This window comes from Labeo rohita, unplaced genomic scaffold (assembly GCF_022985175.1).
Source record: "Labeo rohita strain BAU-BD-2019 unplaced genomic scaffold, IGBB_LRoh.1.0 scaffold_289, whole genome shotgun sequence".
Classification (NCBI taxonomy): Eukaryota; Metazoa; Chordata; class Actinopteri; order Cypriniformes; family Cyprinidae; genus Labeo; species Labeo rohita.
In genome coordinates, this window is record NW_026129199.1 from 1 (window position 1) to 11,558 (window position 11,558).

At 35.5% G+C, this 11,558-nt stretch overlaps 3 protein-coding genes across 3 annotated transcripts; all 3 read left to right on the forward strand.

Annotated features, from left to right (window-relative positions):
• The first annotated feature begins 2,832 nt into the window (after positions 1 to 2,832).
• or30bt1 (odorant receptor family 30, subfamily BT, member 1) lies at positions 2,833 to 3,819 on the forward strand. The gene has a single exon (XM_051102776.1). The coding sequence runs from the start codon at positions 2,833 to 2,835 to the stop codon at positions 3,817 to 3,819; it is 987 nt and encodes a 328-aa protein (XP_050958733.1).
• Positions 3,820 to 7,015: 3,196 nt separating this feature from the next.
• LOC127160120 (olfactory receptor 10A6-like) lies at positions 7,016 to 8,160 on the forward strand. Its single transcript, XM_051102778.1, has 2 exons — positions 7,016 to 7,037; positions 7,147 to 8,160. The coding sequence occupies exon 2, from the start codon at positions 7,180 to 7,182 to the stop codon at positions 8,140 to 8,142; it is 963 nt and encodes a 320-aa protein (XP_050958735.1). The 5' UTR covers positions 7,016 to 7,037; positions 7,147 to 7,179; the 3' UTR covers positions 8,143 to 8,160.
• Positions 8,161 to 9,347: 1,187 nt separating this feature from the next.
• LOC127160117 (olfactory receptor 6N1-like) lies at positions 9,348 to 11,300 on the forward strand. The gene is made up of 2 exons (XM_051102774.1): positions 9,348 to 9,386; positions 9,573 to 11,300. The coding sequence occupies exon 2, from the start codon at positions 9,621 to 9,623 to the stop codon at positions 10,581 to 10,583; it is 963 nt and encodes a 320-aa protein (XP_050958731.1). The 5' UTR covers positions 9,348 to 9,386; positions 9,573 to 9,620; the 3' UTR covers positions 10,584 to 11,300.
• The last annotated feature ends 258 nt before the right edge of the window (positions 11,301 to 11,558 follow it).

Here is an 11,558-nt window from a genome sequence, read left to right on the forward strand (position 1 = left end):
GTTAAATTAAGATATTTAAGCAGCTTTTATAAAAATAGCTTAGAAAAAAACGTTACAGGTATGCATCTTGAGACAGAACAATGGCACTGACATGTTTTAAGATATGTCAGAGCAGTTTTCAGTTGAGACTGCTCAAACATGCACTTTGGTCTGGGATTAGCCTTAAACCTTGTCTGTGAAACCGGAGAATATGTAATATCCTAATTTAAATTACACCGAAGTTTTCCTCAAATTCTCGTAATTTTGGGGAACTTGAGTTCCTGAACATGATGAAGGCCACTTGTGTCTAATGTAGACAGGATATGACAACTAAATGCCATGATCAACCAATCAGAATCAGTTATTCCAGACAGATGTGTAACAGTTGATGGTATGAATGTGATGACTAATTGCTATGCTGAAATGTGTCAGTTTTCTGTATTATTATTTAACAGCATATTGCATAGTTTAAGTGGCACTGCATATTTACATATCTTAAGGAATGTAGGGTAATAAAAAATGCATTATTTTTTTTTAAAGTCTCTCCATGGAGAATTCTGGTGCAAATATTGTGACAGCAATACTGATTTATCTGTTTAGCACAAGTAAATAAAAAGGTAAATCAAACACATGCCAGTTCCTTACCTTAATGATTAATAATTTATTTGCACTTAATGCAGAAAATTTTGTGTGAGTGTTTTGAAACTTCTGAGCAAGAGTTGCATCATCTTTCTGTCTTGTTTTTCAAATCTGACCTGTTAATTAGCCACATAGAGGCACAGAGACATGTAGAAAGAAAATAATGTTTGATAAACAAAATGTCACTCAGTGGTCATGAAGGAGGCCTGCCTCTTCAGGGACAGAGAACAAGAAGTAGCAAATTAAGACCGTGGGGAAAAGATGCTTTTTATGGCAACTGTTTGCATGCTACTGACTGTTTATCAGCCACAAAATAATTGCTTTTATGATGTTTACAATTCATTTCATTGAATGTTACCTAGCAATTATACAGCAACGGTCCAGAGAGACACCGCATACATCTCAATAATGATCAACAAAGAGAGAGAGAGAGACAAAGAGAGAGGGGAAAAAAATAGACAGAAAGACTAAGGCCTGTTATGATGTTAAAGCAATATGTCATTAATGGCCTGCTTTGACAGGTAATCCATGACCAATGACCATCTGATACAAGTAGGGGAAAACCATGCAAGAAAATAATGCTTTGTTTACTATCACCTAAGGAGAAGTTAATTATTATAGGTTCTTAATTCATATGCCTTAGAGATGTGCTAAATTATTAACACATAAATCAATTTGTGGTATAACAGGCCTAGAGACTTACAAATAATCCCAGTGGAGCGATTATTAAGATAATTGTTAAAACTGTTTATAATCGTCATGTGGCCTGCTGTCTGTGGAATATACCGGGGTTATACATTTCCCAATGCCACTAATAATACAGATTGTCTTTACCACATATTCTACATAAAGTCTATACACATTTGTTTCCTTTATCCAATTTTTAGGCTTTAACTTCTCACTCTACGCATGTCTTAAATATAAGCTTAATGTACAAACACATGCAACAGATATAAAAAAGGCAAACAATAAGTGATTAAATGTGATTAATGTGATTTTAAATTTGTAGACATTTTTAATTACACATTTGTATATTTAAAGTGATAGTTCACCCAAAAATGAAAAGTCTGTTATTAATTACTCACCCTCAAGTCATTCCAAACCCATAAGACTTTGTCTACAAAGTCTCTACAAGACTTTGTTTGTCTATTTTTGATGAAATCAAGCAAAGGTCCTACCACGTTCAGTGTCCAGAAAGGTAGTAAGGACAACCACATCAGTGGTTCAACCGTAATTTTATGTAATTTTTATGCGCAAAAAAAAAAAAAAAAATTATTCAACAGTTCTTTTCCTCCAGTACCATGACATATGCGCATGTTTTGATCTGCACATGTAATGTTTTACTGAAAGTATAGCAAGTTTTTTTTTGTTTTATGGAGGACTATTTATAGGCCACTATTATACTTCCTTTTGAAGGGATAGTTCACCCAGAAATGGACAATGGGTTTGTTAAAGCTGTAATCCACAAAATCCACAAGACTACATACAGTTGCTTTAACATGTTGCATTGTATTAATATAATATAACTGTGCTGCCTCATTGTTACTCCAAAGATGAATTAACACAGAAGCTTGAACACATATACACATCTGATGTTTGCAAAGAATAGTTACTTGTGTGCAAAGCACACTTGAAAAAGGCCACTATATTAAATTATTATATATGTTATTATTATATTATTAAGGGCATACTATAAATCCTAGTGTCAGATAGAAACAGTAGTATTGAAGTATGACGCCTTGTCAGTCAAATTAGTTGCATGGACTGTTTCCTGGTGATGGAATCCTACATGGATTACTGTAGAAAAAAATAGGTACATTAACCAACCACAAAATTCCCTACCCTTGATGAAAAGAAAGCCTTATATATCTTTGCCTCCCTATATGTCTTTGACTCATTCATGTGCCTCATAAATCTTTGACAGATTTTTGGAAAGTGTAAAACGATATATTGTACATATTGTAAGTAAATGGTTCTTTTTGGTAAATTCATATCCAATGCTTTTTCAGTTTATAAAAAAAAAAAAAAACACTTGATGAGATGATAATAAGATCATTTCTGTTTTTTCCTATATATTTTTTTTTTAAATGTTAAAATACAACCAAATATTTTATCTGGCTGTTATGATTCTGTGATCCAATGTATGTTAATGTTGTTATGTTGTAAAATGTTGTATGTTGGTCTAATTCTTTTTCATCCAACCATCAGATCATCATGTCAGCAGGAAACATCAGCTTTGTTAAGGACTTTTTCATTGTTGGTTTTCCTGGGCTTCAAACAGGATACTATGGCACAGTTGCTGCTCTGTTGCTTTTTGTCTATGTGTGTATCTTGGCAGGGAATGGAATATTTCTTGTACTTTTTACTCTAGAAAAATGCCTTCATAAACCTATGTATTATATCATCTTAAACCTGGTTGTAAGTGACTTATTATTTAGCACCACTACCTTACCAAAAATTATTGCTAGGTACTGGTTCCAAGATGGTAGTATTTCATTTATTGGTTGCTTCGTTCAAATGTATTTTGTGCATTATTTTGGTTCAGTCAATTCTGTCATCCTGGCAGTTATGGCCTTTGATAGGTATGTAGCCATCTGTAATCCTTTAAGGTATCCTGATATAGTCACAAGGTTGAACATTTCCTGTCTTTGTCTGGCAGCATGGGTGCTATCACACGCAGGCCCTTTAATGATGTCAATAAGGGCTTACCCTCTGCCTTACTGTGCAGGAAACACAATTATACACTGTTATTGTGATCATATTTCTATCACATCCCTTGCATGCACTAACAGGGCACCGTACAGTGTTCCAGCCTTTGTATTTGCTATGGTTGTGCTGCTCGGCCCTCTGGCCTTCATTGTTTTCTCTTACTGTGCCATCATTGTGGCAGTTCTGCATATATCAAGCGCTCAAGGAAGACTGAAGACTTTTTCCACCTGCAGTCCTCAGCTTGTCATAATTGCTCTTTATTTTCTACCCAGATGTTTTATTTATTTGTCTAGCGTCATTGGTATCAACTTTAGCACTGATTTGCGATTAGTCATTATTATGTTGTATAGTTTGTTTCCACCAATGATCAATCCCCTCATTTACTGTTTAAGAACAAAAGATGTCAAGGAAACCCTACTTAAAAGGATAACAGTTTCAACAAATCCCTTATTTAAATCAACAAAAGTGAATGTATCCACTGTATGTGCATAAATTATTACAGCAGTCATATATTAGAAAAAACATCAAAAACAACAGTATTCTTTGGATGTCATGCAGCATACTGAACTAGAGCAGTAAAGATATATAATTGGTTTTATCCACAAAATTTGTATCATAGGAGTCAGATATCTATTATGGATATATACTGGAAACAGTACATACAGTCTAAAACAAACTGAACTTAACTATAAAAGCAATGATTTTCGCTTGCACATGACTTACGGTGACGTGTTATTCCAATTTTATTTTCTTAAATAGAGTCTACATAAATATAATGAATTTATACTGAAAATGTGAAAATGTACTGAATTAATATAATTAAACTGAATAAATATATTAAAGTTGTACATCGTGTGGTCATTCAGCTTCATGCCAGGAGTTAAATTGATGCTCTTAAAACACATTTAATATATGTAGGCTACATATATCAGCACAGCTTTGATTCAGCCGTAGGCCAAGTTAAGTAGGTAATCACAGCTGTACTGATACAGATCACAGCTGTGCTGATACAGAGCTATATGGCATGGCTACGAGTGTGTATTGTATTTACGGTATACAACAATTCAATGCCGTAAGTATATGTAAATAAGGAAGAAAATGAAGCGTCTTAAACAACTTTTTGTGTGCAAGGCTTCCTCCTGCCACAATTTCAAATCTCAAGTTGGCAATTTATAGATGAGCCCAAGCCTCTGTCACTAATTCGAAAACATCACAGAGTTAGTGACTGAGCTAGTTAGTAACTGCTTCATTTAGATAAAAGCTCACTGTATTCCGTAATATTCTGTAGAGCAGAATTGTATATAGAGGTTGACTGACTATGATTACCTCCATCAGATGCAGCATTCATTCTTCAGTTTATCTCATTTTCATAATAAAACGTGAATATCCACAGTGGAAAGCAATTTCTTTGTCAAATATACTTTTATCAAACATGCTATGAGTGCTGAATGACCTAAGAAATATTTTTCCTGCGAAACTTTCAGCAGTTATTATTTGTGTCTTGTATTTCTCTCGTATATCAAATGAACAAGACATGCCAGTCACTCATGATTTAATTATTCTTCTGAGTCTGTTCTCTCAGTTTTATTCAGTGCATGCACTCTCTGACTGAATTATGCACTTTCGCAAATTATTTCATTATAAACAACATACGATGAAAAAAATAGATTCATTTAATAGATTACACAGTTTCGGCATGATCATTGTGTCCAGTGTTTGGGCCGTGGTCACGCTGATACAGCATTCACTGAGGGCCCATGTCAAGCTTGCGAGGACATGTCCCTGGGGTGACGCTGGTGAACGCTGTCTCCAAACAAAGGATCTCCCACTGGATTGTGGATGCGATCCAAGCGGCCTACCAGGCCAGAGGTATACCCTGCCCACTGGAGGTGAGAGCCCACTCGACCAGGGGAGTTGTTGCTTCTACCGATTAGGTGAATGGGACCTCTCTAACAGACATCTGTAGAGCTGCAGGTTGGGCAACACCTGACACATTCGCCAGGTTTTATAACCTGCAAATGGAACCAGTGTCTTCCAGAGTCCTAAACGCAAGCTCTGCAACTTAGGAGACTGCAATTATACTTATTTAGTTCAGTCTGTTTCCTTATGTGAACCCTGAACTACTCTCTTTCCATAACTCTAAGCACATTTTACATTGCCAAGTTTGACGGGCTAAATCTTGGACATTGGAAGGTTACAAGGAGGAGAGGTGCATTTATTGTGACGTGTTGGCTTGTTAGTATCTGTGCTCTCGTATGCTTGTGACGCAGTCTGACAGTTACGGCATTTAGTATAGGGACCCCTAGTGCCGTACACTCGACACAACGTCAGAGTGAACCTCAGAAAGGGAACGTCTCGTTACGTATGGTAACCCTCATTCCCTGATGAAGGGAATGGAGACATTGTGTCCTTCATGCCACAACTCTGGACTGCCTCTGAGTGGGTTGAGATGTGTTAATGTGATAATGTTCTATGCTCACTTTCATTGTGTAGGATTTATTCGCTGTTTGTGGAAATTAAACAAAATAACGAAATAATTAGTAGCTTACAATGTTTTTATTAACCTGTGATCCCGTTAAATACAAATTCAGTTGTATTAAAATATTTTATGACATGACTCCCATATCTGGTAGCTACTTGCCTAAAAAGACAGGTTTATGGCTTTGAAACCTATAGTCCTGAAGCAAAGTTTTCAAGGGTCCTCGTGCATTCACAATACACTGACTGTTGCACCACACCCCTGACCACATTCCCCATCAGCCATTACACTGATCACCTGTGTCCAATCAAAGACTTCTTCTCACGGGTCACTGAGTATTGGAGTTGTGTATTGGAGTATTGCATTGTAGACTATGTACATTGTGTTTAGCGCTCTCATAGTGCTAGCAGCTCTTATGTAGTCGTTTCCTAGTTTCCTAGTTTCCTAGTTCCCTAGTTTTCTAGTTCCCCTGTTCCCTACTTTTCTAGTTCCTGTGTTCCCTAGTTTAGTTTGTTTGCCCGGTCATCTTGTTTTGTCTGTCTCGCCGCCTGCCTTTTGGAACTCTAGCATGTGTTATCGGATTAACCCTTTTGCCTTGCCCCTTGGATTACGTTCGCCGTTCGGACTACTCTTGTGTCTTGCTCCTACATACCTGTCAGTCGATGTCTGACTCTGCCTGTTTGACCATGTCTTCGTCTTGCCCTTCTAATAAAGCTTTGCATTTAGATCCGCCCGTTTCACGTCTCCCTCACTTCGTTACAGCCATGATGGTCACTCAGAAATCAGAAATGCTAATACAAAAGTGGGCTAATACAAACAGTAAAACGGTCCCTGTGCCGACAATGTTAGAATATTGCATGGTTGGAAATACCTCTCAGCCAATCAGAATCGATTGACCAGAAATATGTGTTTTGTTTTATTTTATTTTAGTGATAACTTTTAGAAATGTAAAAAAAAAAAAAAAAAACTGTAGATCAAATATCCCGGTGGAATATAATTTGCATCCTTTATTTTTATGTTTTTTTATTATTGTGTGCATTACATCTGTGTGTATGATGTACCTTTTGTTGTCTTCATGTAATGATTTAGGGGGTACTACATGGTAATTTTGTCACTGTCCCTGGAGGAACTGCGTCGTCTGGGTTTGTCTGTTATAAACAGGCCCATCACCAGCACATATCAGTGTAAAGGCACAGAATGTACTTTAAGAGTAGCCTGTGAAACGAGTGTGGTAGGTTTGCTTCTCTTTATTCTTCATCATAACTTTTTTAACTATCCAGTTAATGCTATTATTATAGTTATATTCTTTTGATATTAAATGCAATCTTTTCTACATACAGAAAAAGACAGATATCGAAGGACTGAAATTAATCATGACAGTGGGAAATGACAGTTTTATAAAGGATTTTGTGATAATCGGCTTTCCTGGACTTCAGCCTCATTACTATGGCCTTGTATCAGCACTTCTGTTTTTTGTTTATGTATTTACATTGGTGGGAAATGCTGTATTTTTTACAGCATTTGTAATGACTAAAAGCCTTCAGAAACCTGTATATTATTTCATTATGAATCTAGTTGTGTGTGATGTACTATTCAGCACTACAACATTGCCGAAGATAATCAGCAGGTACTGGTTTCAAGATGGAACCATTTCATTTATGGGTTGTTTTGTTCAGATGTTCTTTGTGCATTATTTTGGCAGTGTCTGTTCAGTTGTTCTAGCAGTAATTGCTATAGACCGCTATGCAGCAATTTGTTACCCGCTTCAATATCATAGCATCATGACAAACCGAAATGTACTCATTCTGTTCTTTGGCTCTTGGGTTTTAGGTTTGTTAGGCCCAGTGGCAATGGTCATTCGAGCTTATCCTCTCCCTTACTGTGCAGAAAACACCATAATTCACTGTTACTGTGATCATGTTTCCATTACGACATTGGCATGCACTGACAGATCACTGTATAGTATTCCAGCCCTCATCTATGCCTTTGCAATACTGTTGGTGCCCTTTGCTGTTATTATATTCTCTTACTGCTCCATCTTTGTAGCAGTTATGCAGATTTCAGGTACTCAAGGAAAGATGAAGACTTTTTCCACCTGTAGTCCTCAACTCATCATAATTGCTCTCTTTTTCCTACCCAGGTTATTTAATTATTTGTCTGGCAACATTGGTATAAAGTTCAGCACTGATTTGCGATTAGTCATTATTATGATGTATAGCCTGTTGCCGCCCATGATCAACCCCCTCATTTACTGTTTAAGAACAGAAGAGGTGAAAAAGATACTAAGAAGACAATTTCAAAAGAAACAAATTGGTATTCCTTTACGGTTGGTCTGATGTGCTTTATTTAATGAGGTGGCCAAACTGTTGCTGTTGTCATAAGGTCCTCATATGTCTATATTACAAAACATACAACATTATTCCAGTTGTATTTGCTGGAGTGGACTGAATGCCAAGGACCTTTTGAAAGGCTCCTAAAAAATGAATTTTATCTTCTGGAAATTATGTTTTTTCCCCTTCTGCTGTAACACTACTTATGGTGCTAATAATATATTATAGACAATATGGTAGTTTTATCATGATAATTTATGCAATAGATAGGCGTGATGTTAGCACTCCAAATATTTTTTTTTTCACTCTGCTGGTCAAATATACTTTAAATAATCATATTATATCAATTCATATAAATTCATTATCTAATGTTATACAAATATAAAGATAAAAAATGTGAATGAAATGCCATTATTATGACTGAAGATGACCTCTCTGATAAAACTCTCACGCATAGCCAGGTATTGAAAATAGAATTTTACATAACAGTGGACCTTGCAGACTGTGTCAATAAAAAGGTTCAAAACCTCAAAAACCTGAACCATTTGTGTGTTCCTTCTAACTGTACAGTATTGCTCAGTATTGTCAGAAAATATGGCCATTGTGGCAATTCTGACACAATGAGAAATGCTATATCATATTCAGAGGTGGATGGAATACATTATTATTCAATCCATGATATATCTGCTGTAGCGCCAAAGTTCACTGGAATCTACTTATTTAATCTTAATATATCTAACAAAAAATATATCTAACTTAATCATGTCATGACCTTTTCGACTTTGTCTTCAAAAACAGAAATGGCATATTTTTAATGTAATCTGTTTAAATGGTATTTCATGAGCACACTGCAAAGTAAGAATGTTGACTAATGTCATTTCAAACCTGTATGCTGATATTTTGTATAGTTGTATGGGCCTTTATGATTCCTCTATGGTCTGTTTTGGTTCTTTTTTTCAGCTGTGCAGCCATTGCCACTATAAATTTTGTGGAGGTAAAAAATGGGTAAAAATTATTCAAGCATATTCTGTGTTAAAAAATATAGCATATGGCTTTGGAATGAAATGAGGTTGAGTAATTAATGACAGAAATAGTTGTTCCTGCTCTCACTGCCCCTGGAGGAACTGCGTCATCTGTCTATCAGGCCATGGTCTTCGTAATTTACATGTCAGATATAAATAATCTGAGGCTAGCACATCTCAGTGTAAGGAGCAGAATGTATTTTAACAGTAGCTTGTGAAACAAGTGCAGTAGGTTGTTTCTCTTCTTTATTATTATTTGTTAAACTATCTAGCTATTCTTATATAGTTAAAGAGTATTTTATTAGCAAGTTATGAATTATAAATTCAAAATGCTGTTTTTAAGTGTATTTTTGTAAATACTGTACTCATATTAAATACAGATTTTTTTTTTTTTTTTTTTTTTTTTTCAAGCAGAAGATGAAAAGGCACATAAAATATTTTTTCTAAGGACTAATATTCATCATGTCAGTGGGAAACATCACTTTTGTAAAGGATTTTGTGATAGTCGGCTTTCCTGGACTTCAACCTAATTACTATGGCGTCATATCAGCACTTCTGTTTTTTGTTTATGTTTGTACATTGGCTGGAAATGCTATATTTTTTATTTTGTTTGTAACAACCAAGAGCCTTCAGAAACCTGTTTATTACTGCATTATAAATCTAGTCGTGTGTGATGTACTATTCAGCACTACAACATTACCAAAGATAATCAGCAGGTACTGGTTTCAAGATGGAACCATTTCATTCTTGGGTTGTTTTGTTCAGATGTTCTTTGTGCATTATTTAGGCAGTGTTGGTTCTTATGTTCTGGCTGTTATGGCTATAGACCGCTATGCAGCAATTTGTTACCCGCTTCAATATCATAGTCTCATGACAAACCAAAATGTACTTAATCTGATTCTGGGCTGTTGGATTTTGGGTTTATTAGGCCCCTTAATGATGGCCATTCGAGCTTATCCTCTTCCTTACTGTGCAGAAAACACCATTATACACTGTTACTGTGATCATGTTTCCATCACAACACTAGCCTGCACTGACAGATCACTGTATAGTATTCCAGCACTCATCAATGCTCTTGTAGTACTGCTGGGATCTCTTGCTGTTATTGTTTTCTCTTACTGCTCCATCTTCGTGGCAGTTATGCGAATTTCAAGCACTCAAGGAAGGATGAAGACTTTCTCCACCTGCAGTCCTCAGCTCATCATAATTGCTCTCTTTTTCCTACCCAGGTGTTTCATCTATTTGTCTGGCAACATTGGTGTAAAGTTCAGCACTGATTTGCGATTAGTTATTGTTATGATGTATAGCCTGTTGCCGCCCATGATCAACCCCCTCATTTACTGTTTAAGAACAGAAGAGGTGAAAAAGATACTAAGAAGACAATTTCAAAAGAAACAAATTGGTATTCCTTTACGGTTGGTCTGATGTGCTTTATTTAATGAGGTGGCCAAACTGTTGCTGTTGTCACAAGGTCCTCATATGTCTATATTACAAAACATACAACATTATTCCAGTTGTATTTGTTGGAGTGGACTGAATGCCAAGAAACTTTTGAAGGGCTCCTAAAAAATGAATTTTATCTTCTGGAAATTATGTTTTTTCCCCTTCTGCTGTAACACTTCTTACAGTGCTAATAATATATTATAGACAATATGGTAGTTTTATCATGATAATTTATGCAATAGGTAGGTCTGCTTCTCAAATATACTTTAAATAATCATATACATCATATAAATGAATATAAATTAATTATCTAATGTTATACAAATATGAAGATAAAAAATGTGAATGAAATGCCATATCATTATGATTGAAGATGACCTCTCTGAGTAGATGGAAATGGAACACGATACAAATTATTTTATTTATAGTTTCTGTTAATGTTGCAGAGAAAACTGGCTTCTGTTGTTGAATATGTTGTTATTGTTGATTATATTCTGTATAATATTTTTATAATTTAGGAAATTCTACAGCTTACAACAAACTTTTGTAAATAATCCAGAAAAAGGTAATGAGCGAGAATGCCAGCATTTTCTCATGCATTGGAAAAGTTTTTCATTCAGTCATAAGTCTCACTACTTTATGAAACTCTCACGCATAGCCAGGCATTGAAAATAGAATTTTACATAACAGTGGACCTTGCAGACGGTGTCAATAAAAAGGTTCAAAACCTCAACAACCTGAATCATTTGTGTGCTCCTTCTAACTGTACAGTGATGCTCAGTATTGTCAGAAAATATGGCCAGTGGCAATTCTGACACAATGAGAAATACTACATCATATTCAGAGGAGGATGGAATACATTATTATTCAATCCATGACATATCTGCTGTAATGCCAAATTTCACTGGAGTCTACTTATTTAATCTTAATATATCTAACAAAAAATAATCTAACTTG